The 18,789-nt window shown below is 64.3% G+C and overlaps 4 protein-coding genes across 4 annotated transcripts; 2 read left to right on the top strand and 2 right to left on the bottom strand.

Annotated features, from left to right (window-relative positions):
• Positions 1-86: 86 nt before the first annotated feature.
• Positions 87-4,264, bottom strand: CHLRE_03g195700v5 (uncharacterized protein). The gene is made up of 8 exons (XM_043061246.1): positions 3,540-4,264; positions 3,190-3,276; positions 2,788-3,009; positions 2,510-2,569; positions 2,152-2,253; positions 1,706-1,819; positions 1,128-1,322; positions 87-879 (listed from the first exon to the last, which is right to left on the bottom strand). The coding sequence occupies exons 1-8, from the start codon at positions 3,948-3,950 to the stop codon at positions 583-585; spliced, it is 1,488 nt and encodes a 495-aa protein (XP_042926375.1). The 5' UTR covers positions 3,951-4,264; the 3' UTR covers positions 87-582.
• Positions 4,265-4,414: 150 nt separating this feature from the next.
• On the top strand, positions 4,415-9,349 carry CHLRE_03g195750v5 (uncharacterized protein). The gene is made up of 13 exons (XM_001693074.2): positions 4,415-4,521; positions 4,601-4,702; positions 4,849-4,924; positions 5,141-5,243; positions 5,388-5,583; positions 5,758-5,957; positions 6,204-6,479; positions 6,660-6,725; positions 7,182-7,323; positions 7,542-7,636; positions 7,815-7,916; positions 8,271-8,480; positions 8,692-9,349. The coding sequence occupies exons 1-13, from the start codon at positions 4,503-4,505 to the stop codon at positions 9,082-9,084; spliced, it is 1,980 nt and encodes a 659-aa protein (XP_001693126.2). The 5' UTR covers positions 4,415-4,502; the 3' UTR covers positions 9,085-9,349.
• A 44-nt stretch (positions 9,350-9,393) lies between these two features.
• On the bottom strand, positions 9,394-13,484 carry CHLRE_03g195850v5 (uncharacterized protein). The gene is made up of 8 exons (XM_001693233.2): positions 13,442-13,484; positions 12,981-13,183; positions 12,698-12,797; positions 12,426-12,552; positions 12,194-12,217; positions 11,900-12,035; positions 10,990-11,708; positions 9,394-10,139 (listed from the first exon to the last, which is right to left on the bottom strand). Exons 1-7 carry the CDS (start codon positions 13,453-13,455, stop codon positions 11,584-11,586), a joined length of 729 nt encoding a protein of 242 aa, XP_001693285.2. The 5' UTR covers positions 13,456-13,484; the 3' UTR covers positions 9,394-10,139; positions 10,990-11,583.
• A 130-nt stretch (positions 13,485-13,614) lies between these two features.
• On the top strand, positions 13,615-17,926 carry CHLRE_03g195900v5 (uncharacterized protein). Its single transcript, XM_043061247.1, has 4 exons — positions 13,615-13,865; positions 13,963-15,818; positions 15,947-16,184; positions 16,391-17,926. Exons 1-4 carry the CDS (start codon positions 13,652-13,654, stop codon positions 16,987-16,989), a joined length of 2,907 nt encoding a protein of 968 aa, XP_042926376.1. The 5' UTR covers positions 13,615-13,651; the 3' UTR covers positions 16,990-17,926.
• The last annotated feature ends 863 nt before the right edge of the window (positions 17,927-18,789 follow it).

Genomic DNA, 18,789 nt, shown 5'->3' on the forward strand with positions numbered 1-18,789 from the left:
GGCGTGGGCACCAAGTTTGCATTTGTGGCGCCGCCCATCATTCGGGCCATAAATGCTCGGAGCCCGGGTTTCGCGGGTATGCCAGTCGCAAATGAAATACAGTTCGCTGCTAATAATCACGTCCAAAACTCACGGTATTGCGCTCTCGAGCGACCTGCGGAAGACACGCGTTGGGACTCCCCTCGCTCTGGCCAGCTCGCCCGCGACGTGCTTGCACTGTTTCTGCTCATGGACGCCAACTCGCCGTCTACCCCTCATAAGCACACAAGTCACCTCTTAGCACCACGCCTGCGGTCCCCGCCAACTAACTTCCTTTGCACCGAACTCTGCCAGTTCACGAGCATTGATTGGCGTTTCGCCACCGCGCCACCGCAACACCTTGCCCCAACGCCTTTGGGGCCCCCATGGATTACGTCTGTCACGCAGTACAGTCCAACTCCAGTCTGCACTCAATACACACCGCATCCTCCATGCTGATGCCGCGCAGCCCCGTCTGTCCTCCTTCCTTCCCCTCTCTTCTTTCCCCTTCCCCCAATCAACACCACAGCCCGTCCCCTACACCCCCTTGAGCCCAGCCCGCCGTCACACGCTGGTGGCCAGGATCTCTGTGCAGGGTGGCATGGAGGCGGCCTTGGCCAGCAGCACGTTCACGTCCACGGGCGGGAAGCGCTGCAGCGTCTTGAGGATTACGCTGAAGTCGCCGCGCATGAGGATGGGCCGCAGGTGCAGGATCATGGCGGTGCAGATGCGCATTAGGCAGTCCATGCGGCCGTGCGGGTCCGAAAGGATGGTGTCCCAGATGCGCAGCGTGTCGGGGAAGGCGAACTCCTGGCTCAGCAGCAGCGTCAGCCAGCGGAAGGCGTAGAACTGCGGGTCCACCTGCGTGTGTGTGTGTGGGGGGGGGGGGACAGGCAGGAGGAGCGCCGGCGGGGCTGAGACGGATGGACAAAAGGACTGCCGATACGCACACACGTGGCAGCTAGGGCTAGGTCGCATCCGCATCTTGCGTGGCGACGAAGAACAGGAGAGCCCATCCAGTCACCGCGTGTGAGGGGATTCCCGCCGCAGCGCAGTAAGCGCTGCCATACGCAGCCCCACACCACCGCCCCACCGCACTGCTGCCCCACCTTGTGCACCACCTCCACGTGGTGCCACAGCTCCTTGTCGTAGTGCTGCAGCACCAGCATCAGCCGCCGGATGGTGGCCTTGATGCCGCTCTGCGCGTTGTCCAGCTGCGCGCAGAAGTGGTCGCGGAAGTCGGAGATGAGCTCCATGAAGCACCAGAACGCGTCAGCCTCCGCGTATTGGCTGCTCAGAGGGTCCTGCGGGTGTGGATGTGGGGGCGGGGATGGAGTGGGGTTGGGGTGGGGCGCCGTGGGCATGCGTGTGGCCGTGGGGAAGCAGACGGCGTGGACGGGGCTGAGCGTTTGGCAGGGGAGGGCTCAGCGCTGAGGGGCGTGTGCGGGGCGGACATGGGAGGGAGCTTGACCATGGAGGGCCGCACATACACACACGTACACGTCACACAGCATAAGAGGTAAGGGGCTGATGACGCGTGTACGAGGAGGGAGCACACACGGACACGCACACACACGCACACGCATGCTTATTCCTTCCCTCATCCGCGCCTCCCCTAGCCACCCCCACCCCATTGCATTGGGTTCGGTTTAGTTTGGGCTGGTATCTACAAACCCCCCACCCACACCTGCGTGTCTGTTTTGAACAAGTAGTAGAGCGGAGCGATTAGCTCGTTCATGCCCTGGATGTAGCGCAGGCCCGGGTTCAGCTTGGCGTACATGAACAGGGCCCGCTTCATGTCCTGTGGGCAGGCAGGGGCGGAGGGCGGGCGGCCAGGGGGAGGGGTACATTCATGACTGATTGAGAAGAAGCGAAGATGTAGCCAGGAGGGGGAGGGGCCAGGCAGGGCGGGCTGGGGGGTAGAGCAGGGGAAGGTGCCTGGAAGAAGGATTGACCGGCAGCACTTGAAGCTCCACGTTTGTACCGTGGTGGGAAAGGTGCGCGCAGAGCATGGAGGACAGGACGATACGAAGGGGCGCCGCCTGCCTTGCAGCCCCGCGCACGGACGCAGCCGCCAGACCATATTCGGCCTCGACTCCACCATGCCGTGCCGCGCCCCTCCTCGCCCCTCACCTCTCTGTGCGCCTCTGCCTCCGGCGAGTCGCCGGTGAAGAAGTGCATGTCGGGGTGTGTGCGCATCACGTCGCGCTCCACCTGCACCATCACCTCCGAGTCCTGCGCACACGTGTCGTGAGGCGCAATGGCGTTGGGTGTTTGGATGTTGTAGCGGTTGGGCGTTGTGGCGTTGTGGTGCTTCGTTGTGGTGGGCGGGTGAGTGAAGACACGTTTGCGATCATCGCACGTGAGGGGCCGGGGGCAACGAGCGCATGTGCGGCACTGGCGGGTGCGCATGTTGGTAGACACCTGCCTGCCAACTTGGACCATGCCAGGCCAGCTCGCCACACATACCAGGCCCGTCATGCCCTCCCACCTTGAAGTACGTGCACCACCGTGACGTCTGGGCCAGGCTCAACGGGTGGTCGTCCACGGGCTGAAGCACCACCACCACGACCAGCACCAGCAAGAGTACCAGCGCGAGCAACACGAGCACCAGTGCGAGCATTAGGCACACCACGGGCGGTCAGATGCCAATGCCACGCACGAAGGAAGCCCCCCGGGGCGGTAAACAGCCCTTGCCTATGCGCCTGGGGTCTGGTCCCTGCCATGCCCTGGCTCCGGCACGTGGCCTCCTGCGCCGGCCCTGCTTACCACTCCGCCCGAGCCCTCCGTGGGAAGTGCCAGTGGGTCCACAGCCGCGCCTGCCCCTGCCCCTGCCCCTGTCCCTGTCCCTATCCCCGACGTGCTAGCTTCTAACGGCGAGTCCACGGCGGCGGCGGAGGGCGCCTGACCCCCGCCGCCTGCTGACTGCGATGAGCCGAGCCCGCCGAACAAGATGGGGTCCTGCTGCCGCTTTGGATCAACTATCAATTCCTGTTGGGTGTAGAACATAGAGAAAGTGATTTGGTGTGTTCAGTCCCAGTATTAGTTCCCCTACATGCATGAGCCAGGGTAGGCCTGTGAAACTTGGGTCCGAGTCCCTCACCACCAACACACACAAAAAAACCTTCCCCCATCCATCCAGACCCCCACACCTACACCTGAGCCACTCACGTCGCAGAATACGTGGTACTGCGTCCGCCGCGCCGCGCAGTGTTTGGCCCAGTCCTCGGGTGCTAGCGGCAGGTAGCCCAGCAGCAGCTACAGGAGCGGTGCGGGCGGGATGAGACGAGGCCGGGGAAAATGCTGTGTGGCCTTGGGCACCGTCGGGGTTTGCATCACAGCCACACGCACACAGTGCAATCATCAACGCGCGGCCTCCGTCCTCGTAGCCAATGCCGCACCTGCTTTCAAGTACCATCGCCTCCGGTAACTGTACGCCTCTGAGCGCACACCTCTTCGCAGCCCCCACAATTCCTGCATCCCACATCCTCGAACCCGAGCCCGCACCTCCGCACACGCACCTTCCACACAGTCGCCCGCAGATTGCCTTTGTCGGGAATGCCGTGAAACGCCAGCCGCTTCAGCGCATGCAGGTTGATGGTGGATCCACGCAGCTCAGCCTGGAACCGGGCCAGCCGTACATCCTCAGATTGGATCCCGCCCGTCATGGGGGCTGATCCACCCGGGCCTATGGCGGGCCCCATCCGGCCGCTGCTGGACGCCGCGGCGCCGGAGACCGAGCGGCTGCCACCGACGTCGCGGCCGCTGCCGGCGGGCGAGTCCACGCCAGGGCTTGCGCCCCGGCTCCCGGGCGTGTCGACGGGCAGACCGGCTGCCACAAGCGAGGCGTTGGCGGCACGCGCCTGGATCTCCTGCGCCGTCTGCACCGCGAGCTCCTTGGCGCGGCTGAACAGGCCCTTGGCGTAGTCCATGGTAGCTAGCTGCAGGTTGTGGTCGGGCTGCTTGGGGTGGTAACTAAGCTCTACTATGTCTATGTGGCGCCTGGGTGGCGGAGCCACTTTGGGAAAAGGGTGCAAGGCCGCGCGGTATCAGCGGGGGAGACTGTCGCGCCTGTGTGGCGTCACGCCGGTTGCCGGTCTCAGTGTCCGTCCAGCGGGCTGTTAGAAGCCATCGCGATCGTTACTTCAAGGTATATCGACCCATAGCCTGCATCGTTCGCATGAGAACGCCTGCTTGCGCGTTCAGGGTTGTCTCGACGGGCGAACACCGCCTTGCGTACACCAGGGATGTCTAAACTGTAACTATATTTGCATTATAAGCAAATATGGGGCCCGGGCACATGAAATCGCAAGAGCGTTGCAAGTTGTCATGCAGGGCGGGAATTCGGCGAAGCCTGTTTTATTTCGTTCCTATGTAATTATATCGACGAGCTACTGTCTTAAACATGACTGTACACTTAACGCAGCTTTAGGAGCTTGACCGCGAGCACATCCTTAACACCCGGACGAAGACGGAGCCTAAGCATGAATAGGCGACTACTCGGTGTGTCATTGATGCTTCCTTATGCTATAGAACACAACATCCAGCAATCAAATATGCACTTCCTGTATTGCCCGCGCAGATCCCTTTCAGAGCGTGGAGCTGCCGGAGATAATTGAGGAGTTCTTGGACCACGGCTCGGCACAATGCATGGCATTCAATCGGAGGGGGACTCTCCTGGCGTGTGAGTTGGCGGTCGGGTTCTCTAGCGCAGGGGCGGGGAGGGCCAGCCACCCGCCAGGCTGGATGAGCGAAACCTTCTGCCGGCGCTTCCCTCCCTGGCGAGCTGACAAATGGTGCTCCGGTCCCACGCGCTCATGCTGCCTGCAGCCGGCACCAAGGAGGGTCAGGTGGTCATCTGGGACTTCGACACGCGCGGCGTTGCGGCGGTGCTGAACGGGCACACGTGAGTGCAGTGCCGTGGGGTGGCCGTGCCCTCACGCCAGGCAGCACTGGCACCCCCTGCTACGCCCCTTTTACACGCAGCATCAGATGAGCTGCTAACGTGTTGACGCTGCAAGTCATGAATGCTGGCTGACTCTATTGCACTGGCGTTACAGCACCCCCAACGGCGCCCATTTGAAGTCCTCAGCTCCGCTCCTCCCTCATGTCTCCGCCGCAGTGGGCCGGTGTCGAGTGTGTCCTGGTCCCGCAACGGGCGGCAGCTGCTGTCGGGCTCCGAGGACGCCTCAGTTATCCTGTGGGACGTGCAGCAGGGCAAGCAGGTGAGGGTGGCGCGAGGCCGGGCAGGGCGGTACAGCAACAGCCGGGTGTGTGTGCCGGCTTGCTGTGACGGCGTTCCACACGCCACGCCACGCCGGACTACCTGCACCTGCCTGCCTCACATCCCGCTTCCCACCTGCCCGCAGGTGTTGCGGCTGCAGCTGGGCTCGGCGGTGCTTCGGGTGAGCCTGCACCCGCGCGGGCCGCCCTTCCCCGCACTGGCGGCCCTGGCGGAGGGTCCGCCGGTGCTGCTGGACCTCAGTGCGGCGGCGGCGGCGGGGGGGCCGCAGGCGCAAGGGGAGGGCGGCCGGACCGCAGTGGAGCCACTGCCGCTGGTGCCAGGTGCGCGGCAGGGCGGCGGCAGGGCCGCGGAGGAAGGGACTGCGGGAGAGAGAAGGGCATGACGGAGGGCAGAGGGAGCGGCGCGGCGGCCGCTAGGGCGCAATTAAGGCTCGTACGATCCTGTCCGCGCTGAAGTGATGTTCCATTTGATATGCCCCGGGCTGGTGGCTGCAGAGGCACCGGACGCCGCGCCGGCGCCGGGGGGCCGGGGGCGCGGCGCCAACGCGGACGCGGGCGGCGCGGGGCCTGGCTCTGCGGCGTCTGGCGGCTTGGCGGTGTTCAGCAAGAGCGGTGACGTGGTGATTGGCGGCCAGATGCGTGGCGCGTTGACAGTGGTGGATACAGCCACTCGCCGCATTCTGGACATTGTGCGGGTGGGTGGCAGTGGCGTGGCGGCGAGGTGGAAGCGAAGTGGAGTTGGTCCCGGAATGCCTGATGCAATGGCCGTCGCTGCGTGCTTAGGTACCGCGCCGAGAAAGGCGAGCCAAGCACAGCCTCAGCCTGCATGCGTGACTGCCCCAGCTCACCATGCTTTGCCATGCTTCAACATACACCGGGGTTGCTCGTACATAGCCCTTGTCCTGCCCCTCTTCATGCCCTGTCCTGCTGGTTGTCTGCAGCTGCCCAACTCGGCACGTGTGACGGACCTGGTCCTCAACCGCAAGGGCGACCTGCTGCTGGCCACGTGCCAGGACCAGCGCGTGCGCATGTTCGAGCTGGCGCCGGCAGTAGCAGGCCGGCAGGGGGCGGCAGTAGCAGCGGCAGGTGCGCCGGGAGCAGGCGGCAGCAGCAATGGTGACGGCGGGGGAGCGGGGTCGGCGCCCATGCCGGCGCCCGCGGTGCAGCCCCTGGAGCCGCCCACGGATGCGCAGCTGGCGGAGGCGGTGGGGAACAAGGTGGGTGCCCTGGCAGGCGGCAAGGCGCCGCGCACGGGGTCCGCAGGGCCCACAGAGGCATCTGCGCAGTTCGCGCCGCGCACTACCCATGTCTTGGGGATTCCTTAGTTTCCTCTGGTTGGTTTACTCGCCATGCCGTTTTACTCGCCACGCGGCCCCGCCACACGCCACACGCAACAGGTCATTAAGTCGGGCTCGCTGCTGCACGGCGAGTCGGGCCTGCTGCGGCATGTGCGCGACTTCCAGGTGGGCGAAGAGACGGGTAGTGTGGGGTTGGGAATGGTGGGGTTGGGAGAGTCGATTTTGGTAGTGCGATTGCAGTGATTTGCCCTGTAACGGGCCCGAGCTCGTAAGTAGGTCAGGTCCCGGGGAGGGTTTGTGCGCCGTAAGCCAAGCCGCGCACGTTGCCCAGGGCAGTGTTGCAGACGCAGTGCTGCGCGTTTTCCCACCCACCCCATCCACTGACACCACGCCGCCGTGAAGCCCGTGCCGCACATGTGCACACACGTGCGCACACACACATACACACACATACGCACACACGCGCACACGGAGACTTGCACTTGCCCACACGCACACGCGGAGACTTGCACTTGCGCACACGCACACACACTGACACACTGACACACACAAGTACGTGTACGAAACACGCCGTTGACCTTTTTCCTTTGCGCTTTCCTAAACTCCACCCACATGGAACAGAACGCGGTGGAGCGCACGCCCTGGCGCACCGCCGCCTTCTCCGCCGACAGCGAGCACGTGGTGGGCGCCACCGCCGCCAAGTCGCAGCTGCTGCTGTACATCTGGAACAGGCCGCTGGGCAACATGGAGCGGATATTGGAGGGTGCGTGCGTGTGCCAGGCCCAGGAGGGGTCGCGTGGTGTGTCGTGTCGTGTGCCGTGTGGCGTGGCGTGGTGTGGCGTGCTGATAGGGGCAAACCGCAAAGCATTCAGGTCAATGACGTGGCGTGGCGTGGCCGGTATGTTGTCATTATGCGCACTTCAAGTCCCTGGCTCACTCGTGCCCGCCCTGCCTCTCTCCCTCGCGTCTCTACCTGCACAGGCCCCAAGGAGGGTGTGCTGCAGCTGGCCTGGCACCCGTTGCGCTCGCTGCTGCTCAGCTGCGCCGGCACCGGCCGCATCTACATCTGGGCCAAGGTGGGGACAGGGGGGATGTCCAGGGCGCGGCGCCAGGGGCAACCCAAGCGAACCCAAGCAAACGGCAGTACCACAACCACTCCAATTCTTCCACGAGACTCGCGACTACTGCATCTGTCACTCTGCCTGCCCCAATCCCGTGCCCCAACCCCGCCCCCAACCCCGGCCCGCACCGCAGGTCCACGCCGAGAACTGGTCGGCCTTCGCGCCCGACTTCAAGGAGCTGGACGAGAACACCGAGTACGTGGAGCGGGAGGACGAGTTCGACTGGAACACGCCGGTGAGGGAGGCTGGACGGGGAAAGGGCGGCGGCGGGGGGATGGGGCGGGGCGTGGGGGCGGAGGCGGGGGGTGGGGGTGCGGGTGGACGGGGTGGGGGCCGGGACGGAGGGATTGCGGCATACGTAGAGGGAGGGGCGTGTGAGCGTCGCCGGGGAGGCAGGGAGGGGAGGGGGTCAGGGAGACGCTGACGGAGCGGGCTGGCGGCACCATCACACGCTGTATGGGGGAGGGCACTGAGCTGCTGGTCTGGCGTTGCGTGTAGGGAGCAAATCAACAAGCGCAGTGATCTTGTGGCTGCGCCGGCGCTTGGCTGTTGTGTCCCTGGTCCAAACCGGCCACTTGCGCGTTGACAGGGCGCCGGCGGCGAGTTGGGTCTCCCCATGGGCGCGGCGGGCTCGGGCGAGGGTGGCACCGGCGAGGAGGGCGAGGGCGTTGCCGCTGGCGCTGCGGGTGGTGCCGGCGAGGAGGTGGACGTCTTCAGCCGGGAGCGGCTGCACTACTTCAGCAGTGACGAGGAGGACGAGGGGGCGGCGGCAGGCGATGAGCTGCTCTACCTGCCAGTGGTGAGCGGGCGTAAGGCCCCGTGTCCGTGCGTGTGTGTGTTAAAAACACAAGGAAAACAAAGCGCGTGTGTATGTGTGTGTCTGCCTGGGATCCTGCCGGGTGCCTGTGCGGCTGCATGGCTCTTGGGCTGCTGATGGGCAGCGACGTATATGCGCCATGTGAGTCCTCCTCCTCCCACTGCGGTACATGTGCTCTGGAACTACACGGCAGGTCATTGAGCGGGAGCTGACACCTGCCGCCGGGCGGAGTGAGGGCGGCGAGGGCGAGGACGATGGCGGCGACGAGGACGAGGAGGAGCCGCCCGGCCTGCAGGGTGTCGGCGGCGGCGTGGAGGCCTCACTGGCGGCTGGCCGGCTGGCGCAGTTCCCCCGGAGAGGGGGAGGCGCCGGGGGCAGCAACGGGGTCGCGGCAGCAGCAGCGGCTGCGGCGCGAGGAGCGGCAGGGGAAGACCTGAGCGGGGATGAGGAGATGCGGGACGTGGGCGCGGACGAGGGAGCAGAGGAGGGGGCGGGCGGCGGGGCGGTCGGTGGTGGTGGTGGAGGCGGGGCAGCCGGTGGCCGGAAGCGCAAGGTGCAGTTTGACGAAGGAACTTTGGGCCGGTGAGGCTGGCGGCTGGGCATGGAATGCCGCGACAAGTGGCTAGGCTGCCATCGGTAGTGCAGCTGATGCTGGGGTCCGCAATCCGGTACTGACTCGAGCCAGATGAAAGGTGCGTTGAGGCCACTGGGTAGCCATGGGTTGGCTGAGCCGGCACGGGTGCACAGCTGGGTGCCCTTTGTGTATATTGCCCTGTTGGGGTGCCGCGCGCGGTGCAGGGGCAGCGCATGCCCTTGACTCAAACCAGGCGGTAGTGTAATTCTAGATTCATGCTGGAATATGTCGACTGGTCTCCAACCCTTGACAAGTACTCAATTCGTCAGCCGGTTACAGTGTGATCACGCAGCGATCATGTCCGTTGCCAGCGTGTCTGCCTCCAGCCCTTTACCGTATCTGTTAAGCCACTACCTCCATTCACAACCTGACATTTGCCACAGCGTCACAGCCTCATAGGCCAGTCCGCAAGTCTCTAGAGCTTCATGCGTTGCCCCTCATCAGAACCTCATGTCTCATTCGTTACATCAAAGCCTCACTTGTTCGTTCAGTGCCCGCTGCCTGCCAGTAGCGGTGCCACACCCGGGGGTGTATGGCAACCAGCCCGTTACTATCCACCATCGTCTCGGGGTGTTCATGGCCGCGACAGGCCCGCCTCCCTGGTTGATGCCAGAAGTTCATCAGCCTGGCCTACGCCGCTGCAGACCTTATTCTGCCCCGTGCTCCATAGCCCAGTCTCCAGATACTGGATACGTCGGCACGCTAGCCATGTTTGCCAGATGCATCGTATGCGCTGGGGGCACTTTATCGACACACCCGCCTATCTGCCCACACAGCACGCCAGTCCGCTCGCGCCCTCGCCCTTACTCCTGCATCTCATCACCCGCCGCCTTCTTCCCCTTCTTGCCGGCCGCCTTGGCCTTGGCTGTCTTCACCTCAGCCATCTCCGGCTCGTCAGAGGCAGGCTCGGCGGCAGCAGCCCGCGCGAGGGCAGCGGCGCGCTTGGCGAGCTTCCGGGCGCGCTTGGGGTTCCGCTCCACAAGCAGCTTCACTTGCGTGTTGTGCTTCTGCAGATACGCAAACAGGAGTGGACACACAAGGGTTGTGTTAGGCGAAGTTCACTTCACGCACATAACAAGGAGCGGAATCGCCGGCGTCTTGGCAACTTGTCACCATGCAGTATAGCTCAACTCCACTCTGCATGCGACTCACAACGTACACTTCATGCCGATGCCGCGCAGCTAAGTCTGTCCACCTTCCTTCCCCCTCTCCCCTTCCCCTCTCTCCTTTCCCCTTCCCCCAATCAACACCACAGCCCATCCCCTACACCAACACCACAACCCATCCCGCCGTCACACGCTGGTGGCCATGACCTTGGTGCAGGGAGGCATGGCGGCAGGCAGGCCCCGAACTTTTCACCGGTCAATCACAGTCACGATTTCCCCTCCCATCTTTGCACGCGTCGCCCAGTCTCCCCCGGGCACCCCCAGCTCTCCCGTCAATTGCGCTGTAATTGGAAGATAAGGGAGCTCCGACTTGGGCTTGAAAGTGGGGCAAACAATGCGGCTGGCGAGGGAGAAAGCCCGCATCGGTGCACCGGCTAGGGGGGGGGGGGGGGGGCGGGCGGGCGCGACTTGTCGCGACTTGTTAGACTTTGCACTGGCAGGGCCCCAACCTTTGCACCGAAAATTTGTATTAGGCGGGTTCTTACGCACTTCAGTTCAATGCACGCACACAACAAGGGCTCAGGAGCGGAATCGTCGGCGTCTCGCTTGGCCTTATTCCAGAATCACCAGGCAGTCAGACAATGCCGTCAAGTACAACGTATTCAGCCGAAAGAATAGATGCAGCACGCCAGGCCCGGGTGCCCGAGTCTGGGCATGTCGGCTGTTGGCTACTCCGACGCCGGCGACCCACCTTCTCAGCACCAGCGTTCTTCTTCTTCGTACGAATCTTCTCGCGTCGCACTTTCAACGCCTTGCGGTTCGGCTTGTTTATCGTGCCCGGCGGCATTTTGTTCGGTTCTTTTTGCTCGGCGGATGTTACAGCTTTAGTAGAAAAAGCGTACTTGTTCACGTGTAGGGTATGTGGTATTCAATAGAATGTCGCTCAAAAGGTAAGGCTGCTGTTACCATCGGCATGCCGCCAGCACGATCCCGAAACCATCGCTTCCCCGTCAGGCCTGAACGAATGCCCTCCCTCGCAATGCCCGGCAGTCTCAAACGTCAGGCATTGCTGCGCATGCATCGCAAGCCAGTAGTTTAGATAAATCCCTGCGTATCAGCCGCATCGGGGTGACTGGAGCCTGCTGAAGGCTCATCCTTGGAGGGCCGACAACAATCACCCGCACTGTTCAGTTCCTTCCTCGCCCCCTCTCGTGTCCCATCACATGTCATGCGGTATACAACGTTTCGCATTCATTCGGTCGCAACTCTACTGCACGCTTATAAGCCCTGCGGTCAGCTCACGTTATCCACACGTCACAGCTACTCACGAGCCCACGCAGCATGTCTACTGCTGCTTCCCCGCCTCCTGCGCTGCCACGGGCCGGCTCTCCGCCGGCAGCTCCTCTCCCGCGGGGATGAACTTGAGCGCCGCTGCGTTGATGCAGTAGCGCTTGCCGGTAGGCGCCGGGCCTGTGGCACAGCGGCATGTCCCACAGGCCAGACACAAGCTTCAGACACGTTGCCTCACGCAGTGCGGGTGGTTGGACCAACGATAAGGCTCCAGGTAGTCCGTCGCTAAACATGGTATGATGACAGGCGGCCCAACCTCAACATGATTACTTGAGGCGGTGCGCAAGCACAGCTTTACTATACACACCCACCGTCATCGAACACGTGCCCCAGGTGTGCGCCGCTGCGTGCATCCAGCACCTCCACTCGCGGCATGTAGGGGATCGACATGTCCACCACCTCGACGATGTGTGCCGGGTCAATGGGCGCGAAGAACGACGGCCAGCCCTGCAAGCGCGCACACGGTTGTGGAGGCTGGTATGATATGTTTCCGCGCCATGCTCCAGGTACATGGGGGGTGTAGGTGTTTTGTGTCAACACGCGCCGGCGCAAGCAGCAGATTGGAACCAAAGCCATGCCTTCATTCCAATCCACACGTGGCTTACCGTGCCGCTGTTAAACTTGGTGTCCTGTGAGTCGGGATAGTTGGAAGGAAGGGAGAATCGAAGTGAGCAGTTCCACTATTTGCGTCTGGGGGCTACACATGCCCATTCCCTTGCCACCCAGCCCCGCCACATGGCCAGCACCACTACCCCAAAGCCCTGCCCAATGCTGGCATGCGTCCGCGTCGGATCCCAAACCCCGGATGGCCGCCTCCCTTCTTTCCCCGCTCCTCACCGAGCTGAACAGGGGCAGGCCGCCCAGGGCGCACACGTACGTGCCGCGCTGCTTGTTGTCGTGCGTGTAGCCGTTGACGGTCTTGCCGGTGAAGGCGCGCTCCGTGCCGTGCTCCAGCGTCACGTACCTGCGGTGGCGGCGGTGGATGTGTCACGGCGGTACATGAGTCGTGCCCGTGATGGGTTAGCAGAAGGTGGCACGAGGAAGGCAGGCGGTACGTAGTCAGCGGCAGCAGTTGGGCTGCACCGCATACGCCACCACCTGATGCTTACTTCTGGAAGTCAGTGAGCCCCTCTGCCGCCCGCTGCCGCTCCTCAGCAGTCAGGGGGGTCACGTCATAGCCGGCGCGGCTGACCTTGGCGGGAGTGGACTCTGTGAGCGGCCGGGAATGTGCCGTACAAGGTTTGAGTAGGGAAGGCGAGGATGCTAGCAGGAGCGCCACAAGAGGCTATATGGCGAAGGAGGGCCCAGGCCAAAGGCCAGGGAGTCCGCGCACCCACGCCCACACCTGCCGCCATCGGTTTGGCTAGCCCTACGAGTCTATGCCACGCTCACCGTCTCGCGGCGCCCACCCACGGCTGGACTTCGTCTGCTTGCCGCCCATCTCGGGCACCTTGCCCTTAAACAGCCACCCCAGTAGGTCGGCAGCCGCGTACAGCCGCGTTTGCCGGGCGGGGCGGGCGGAACCGAAGGCAGAGGGCGCGCCGCGGACACGCGCTGAGGTGCCGGAGCGCAGGCGCAGGGCAGTCGTGGAGGTCCTGTCAGGAATTTGAGTCGTAGCACGGGACGGTGAAGAGAATCACGCCGTATAAGGAGTTTTGGGGCGTCGTGCAACAGGCAATCTGCCCACCACACACACACGAGTGTGCCCAAAACACATAGCAGGCACATTACATGGGGTCGCCACAAGCTGTTTGTTTGTGCATGTTCGTCAAGATGGTATGCAAATGCCGCGACGTGAGTGCGCGTGAGGGTGACTGGGTGTTGGAAGCATCATCAAAATAAGAAGCTCTCACCTGCTGGCGAGCATACTAAAGAGCTGAGCCACAACTGCTAAAAGATTGACTAGGTAACGCAATCAAATAAACAATAGCGCATTTGGCAGGGCCAAAAGTTCCACAATGCAACGATTGCTCATCGGCACATCGCACTCAGTGACAGCCTCCGCCACTTCATTATTAAGTAGGCTGTCCGTAAAGCGCTAAGGTCTTGTAACGATGAGGTAAATGACCACGTCTGGCCCGCCAAACTCCAAAGGTCACGGCGGCAACAACATGAGCCGGCAAAACGCCGGACGCGGTAATTCACGGGAGTGGAGCCGGAACGGTGGCCAATCGGCAAGAGACGAGCAGCAAGGCGGCCGCGGCGGCCAGCGCCAGCGTTTCTGCGAGCTTTGCCAGTGCTGGGTCGGAACCACTGTATGGCCGGGCCATGTAGCGGGTGAGTCGCCGCCTGCCTGCTCCTCGCTTACCTCGCCCTCCTTCCTGATCCCCACCTCTTTAAGCACTGCGCTGCACCCGCGTCCTTTGCTCCCCAGGCATCCGCCACCGCCGCCAGGTGGCCAGCGTGGCGCTCCACGGCGAGCCGGGCCACCTGGTCATGTCGGTGTTCGAGCCGGCGCCGCCCGCACACTACCAGGGCCGTGACCCGGTGGCAGCGGCGGTTGCGCAGCAGCAGCTCCATGACCTAGCTCTGAATCCTGAAGGGGTGATGGAGGCACAGGCCGAGCTGGCGGCAGCTGCCGTGGCGGGCGGAAGGGGGCGGCAGCCGGGAGGCAGCGGGCGAGGTGGCGGAGGCAGGGGAGCTGCGGATGCCGCGCCGAGGCGGCCGCACTCTCAGGCGTTTGCGGAGCTGCAGCGGCGCAAGGAGCAGCGCGCGTCACGTGCTGGCGGCCCCGCGCCCTTCCCCTTCCCCGGACCTGACGGCCCTCGGCCCCGGTCCGGCGGCGCCAGCCGGCCCGCAGCCGCCGGTCTGTCAGACCTGGACCGCCACCTCGCAGCCCTCGCCGCCACCACCTCAGCAGCTGCGGCAGCGGCCGGCGCCTATCGCTGCCGACCCTCGCCCGCCGCCGCGGCCGCGGCCGCCGCCGCCGCCTTCCTCCGCTTCGCCCCCAGCGGGGAACAGCTGTCGGCGCTGTCCACCGCTGCGGCGCGTGAGGCGCTGCATCACACCGGCACGTACACGCGCCTGTACCACGGCACTATGGCGCTGCTGGGCGAGGATGCGCTCCAGAGGGCGGCTGAGACGCTGCCGGTGGAGCTGGGGCGGTATCTGGTGGCGCTGCAGGGCTGGGAGGAGGCAGAGCACCGGAGGCTGGGGCTGGCGGCGGGAGGGGTGCCAGGACAGCAGCAGGAGGGGAGCGGCAAAGCTGACATGGGGGAACGAGAAGAGGAAGACGGCACTGGCGCCAGTAGCAGCACCAGCAGCGACGAGAGCGAGGATGAGAGCAGCAGCAACAGCAGCAGCAGCGGCGACGAGGAGGAGTCGAGCGAGGAGGACTCAAGCAGCGACAGTGAGGACAGCAGCGACGAGGACGCGGCGGCGACACACGGTGGGCGGCGGCGGCAGCTGCCGCAGCAGCCTGCAGTGCTACCACACCCGGCCCTGCATCTGGGCCCTGCGGAGCTGCTGGTGCTGTCCATTCACCCACTGCTGGCGCCCGGACCGCTGGCGCTTGGAGCGGGGGTGGCGGCGGTACCGGGGTCAGCTGCACCAGGGCCGTCAGCAGGTGGAGCCGCAGCAGTGGCGGCGGGTGCGAACACGGCGAAGGCGGCGGCGGTACCTGCCAGTGCCAAAGCGCATGCAGGCCGTGGGCCAGGAGCTGGCAGCCAAGTGCGGCAGCGCGTGGCGGGCGGGCAGGCTGCGGTGGCTTCCCGGGCCGCTGCCGCAGGCGCTGCCAAGCCATCTGGGTCAGGGCCGAAGGCAGGACCGGGAACAGCTGAAGCAGCCGGATCAGGAGCGGGGGTCTTGCCGCGCTGGCGGTTGCAGCTGCCGCTGCGGCGGCTGCATCTGGAGCTGCCGTTCCGGCCGCAAGGTAAGGAGGCCGCTGCCACCACCATCGCCCTGTGTGTGCTGATGGCGGCGCTACGCCGCCACGCGCCACCGTCATTACCACAGAGTGGCACCGGCGCTGCCGGCAGCGCGCTAGTAACAGGAGCAACGCGTGGAAGCGGAGGCGCAGCTGCAAGCGGCGGCAGCAGTAGCAGTGGCAACGGGGCCCGCCGGCGGCGTGCTCGGAGCCATGGGCCGGAGGAGCGTGGGGCCGGAGGCGGGGCAGGGGAAGGTGCGCGGGCGCCTGGCGAGGGCGTGCCTGTTTGGCCTGACCCCATGCGACCGGCGGCAGCGGAGTTGGAGAGTGTGGCACTGACCCTGTCAGCCGGCGAGTACATGGAGGTGCGCGGGGCGGTGGAAGGTGCTGGGAACCTGGGCAATGGGCATGCATGGGGTCCTGCTTGTGCGCGCTCGATGTGCAACCGTACTGCAATCAATATGCTCGTGTCTTCTCTCATGCACCTGGGCAGGTTGTGGCCCAGAGCGGCCCGCAGCGCCTGAGTCACCTGGTGCCGCTGTGGGGCCACGTGTTGACCGGGCTGGCGGCGCTGGCGGCTGCGCGGCCGGGTCTGGTAGAGGTGGGGCTGTCATGGCCGCCGGGGGTAGTGGCGGCAGCGGCGCTGGAGCGACTGCAGCGGGCGGCGGCAGACCCGGGTCCGGTGCGGGCGCGGCGGCTGGCGGTGCTGATGGGAGCACACCCCAGGCTGGGTGAGTGGGGTTCGGGTGTGGAGGTGTGTATGGTTGTACCGGGAGGCGGGTGCTTGATGGCTTACTGTCATGGGGAGGCGGAGGGGGCTGGCGGGCGCCTGTGTCTACATACCCTTTGACAGCTGCCCCGTCAACCTGTTGACATCGTCCGGGCTCGCGGTCTTAGCTGACGTGCCCCCACATATACCTCGACGGACGCCTCGCAGGTATGGCCAGCCCTGTGCGGCTGCTGCCGGCCGAGGTGCTGGAGCTGGTGCTGCAGGCCGCTCTACCACTCAGTCGCCCGCCCCTGCCGCCGGGCCGGACAGCAGCAGCGGCCCCAGCAGGCCTGCACAGGGGTGCCAGCGGGGGGCCTGCTGTTGCTCCTACGCCTGCCGCCACTGCCGCCGCCGTCACTGCTGCCGCTACCCGCACCGCCGTGCGGCTGTCGGTGCCGGAGTGGATGCCGGCTGCTGCTGTGGCAGCGGCGGCGCCGGCCCCTGGCGACCAGCACGCGGCATTGGCAGCGGCGATGCTGGCAGGGGCCCAACATGGCGGGGGGTTGGGTGTGGCACAGCCAATGGACGTGTGGGCGCCGCCGCAGGCACCTCAGCAGCACCAGCACCAGCACCACCAGGCTCATCAAGCTGGGGCCGGAGCCGCAGGAGCAGGCGGTGGTGTAGGGGCAGCGGGTCTTGGGCTTGGAGGAGGTGGAGGTGGCGGAGGCGGCGGTGGCGGTCCAGGGGGCGCCCTCGCGGCGGCAGGGCCAGCGTTGCCGGCTGGCCTTGCGCCTGACGTGGCTGCTGCTGCGCGCTGGCTGCTGTAGAGGCCTGGGCTGTGTGGCCTAGGTGGGTCAACGCAAAGGTTCCGCTTCTGCGTTATTCTGTTCAGAGGTGCCTTCAGAATTTTGATCGAGGAGGAACCCCAAGCTTTTTGTTGTGGGCTGCGTGCAAGGTTGTTGCTGGGCCGGTGCCGTGCGGGCGCGTGCAGCTCAGGCAGGAAGTCTGACCGCTTGCAGCACTTGCGAACGCGAACTGCAAATACGGTAGTCGTAAAAGCAAGTCCGACCCTCTCTTCGTTATTACCGTACACCATCGTAATGGCTTGGAACGATATGGGTTTTCTACCCGCAGTTGTGCCAGAGGCGTATGGACCAGGGGGGGGGTAGAAAGCTCAGATTCTTACCCCATGCTCAAAATTACAGAGCTTTAGGAGAGCATTATGCACGTACTTTTAGTTTCTTAAGGGGGTGTCTGGTGAGGAAGTTCTGGGCCGCCAAAGTTGGGGGGTCGGTCCTCGTCCCTGGGGGTCCGTCGGGTTTCGGGAGCCCATCCCGGCGGATTTCGGGAAGCGCCCCACAAGCAGAACTAGGGGCCAAACGCAGCAGTACGAGGCTCATATGTGCACGTTATGACGTAATAAGCACAAACAAAGCGTGGGAGGGCTAAGTTGCGCGTCCGGGCGTGGACATGTCAGGACATGTCTCCACATTCAACACATGCGCACTGACACAGCTTGGCTCTGAAGCGCTGGTGCGCTCGAGTTCACGTCTAACAAGGCTGCCGGTGCACATTGTCCATTCGTCACGCGGCAGAGAGTTGAGCGCGGGGTGGTCTGGGTCGAGGGGATTGCCATGGATAGGATCCCGCCGGTGACCGAAGTCTCAGAACAGGACCGCTGATGACACGGAGTGATAGTGCTCGTCAAGAGGAGTCGATTGACACCACTTTGGTATTAAATGGAGGGGTTTTAACCCCTGAACAACAAGGTTTTGTCCGTCGGGGGGTCGGTCGTCCCCTCAAGGGGGGTCCCGGGGGATTTCGGGGCATGGGGTCTGGCACTTTGTTTCCTACCCCCCCCCTGTATGGACAGCGGGCAAGCAGGCTTGGGACCCAGGTTGCGGGGGGAAACGAGGATCAAACGGCGGGGCGCGGGCGACGGGGTTACAATCCACGCGCGTGCTGCGCGAGTCTGCTTATTAGGTTCAACCCACATCATGCTTTCGCTGTGTCGTGCCATACTATATTATAAGTAGTATCATATGTTCACAAGGACGAGGGACCGCACAGACCCCACACACCTGTCCATGCTCCACAAACTCGGTTCACGTCCCAAAGCGCTGGCGCTTTGCAAGCCATTGCATTTTAAACATCTGCCATCATACAATCATCGCAACGACTTAAGGCGGTCGCCAAGGGCTGCAGCGGAAAGCACCGATGGCTTTTCAGCTGCGCCCGGCCTTGGGCCGGCACCCCCAAATGACTGGCCCAGGTTGCCAGCATACAATCGAGGACATGCGATAGGCCCGTAAGGAACCCCGTATGTGAGCCAGGCGGCTGGCGCCAGTCGGTGCAAGTGCAGCTCCGTCACGTATGCGCATGTTGGCAAGGCGAGCAGCAAGCAAGAGCGCTGCCCATGGTCCAGCGGGCGCTCCGCTGGTGGAGCTCGCTCCTAGAACATCAGCAAGGTTGAGGCAAGGAGCTGCTGCCCGGGCTTGGCGCGCGCAACGCACCAAAGTATGCCGTTTAGGGCCCCAAAACCACGTCCCCGCGCCAAGTTGCGCCAGGCCGGGGCCTGCCTGACCTTTAGCTATCATAAGTGCCCGCCTGGGTTAAGTTTTGCGCCG

Source organism: Chlamydomonas reinhardtii, chromosome 3 (assembly GCF_000002595.2).
Source record: "Chlamydomonas reinhardtii strain CC-503 cw92 mt+ chromosome 3, whole genome shotgun sequence".
Classification (NCBI taxonomy): Eukaryota; Viridiplantae; Chlorophyta; class Chlorophyceae; order Chlamydomonadales; family Chlamydomonadaceae; genus Chlamydomonas; species Chlamydomonas reinhardtii.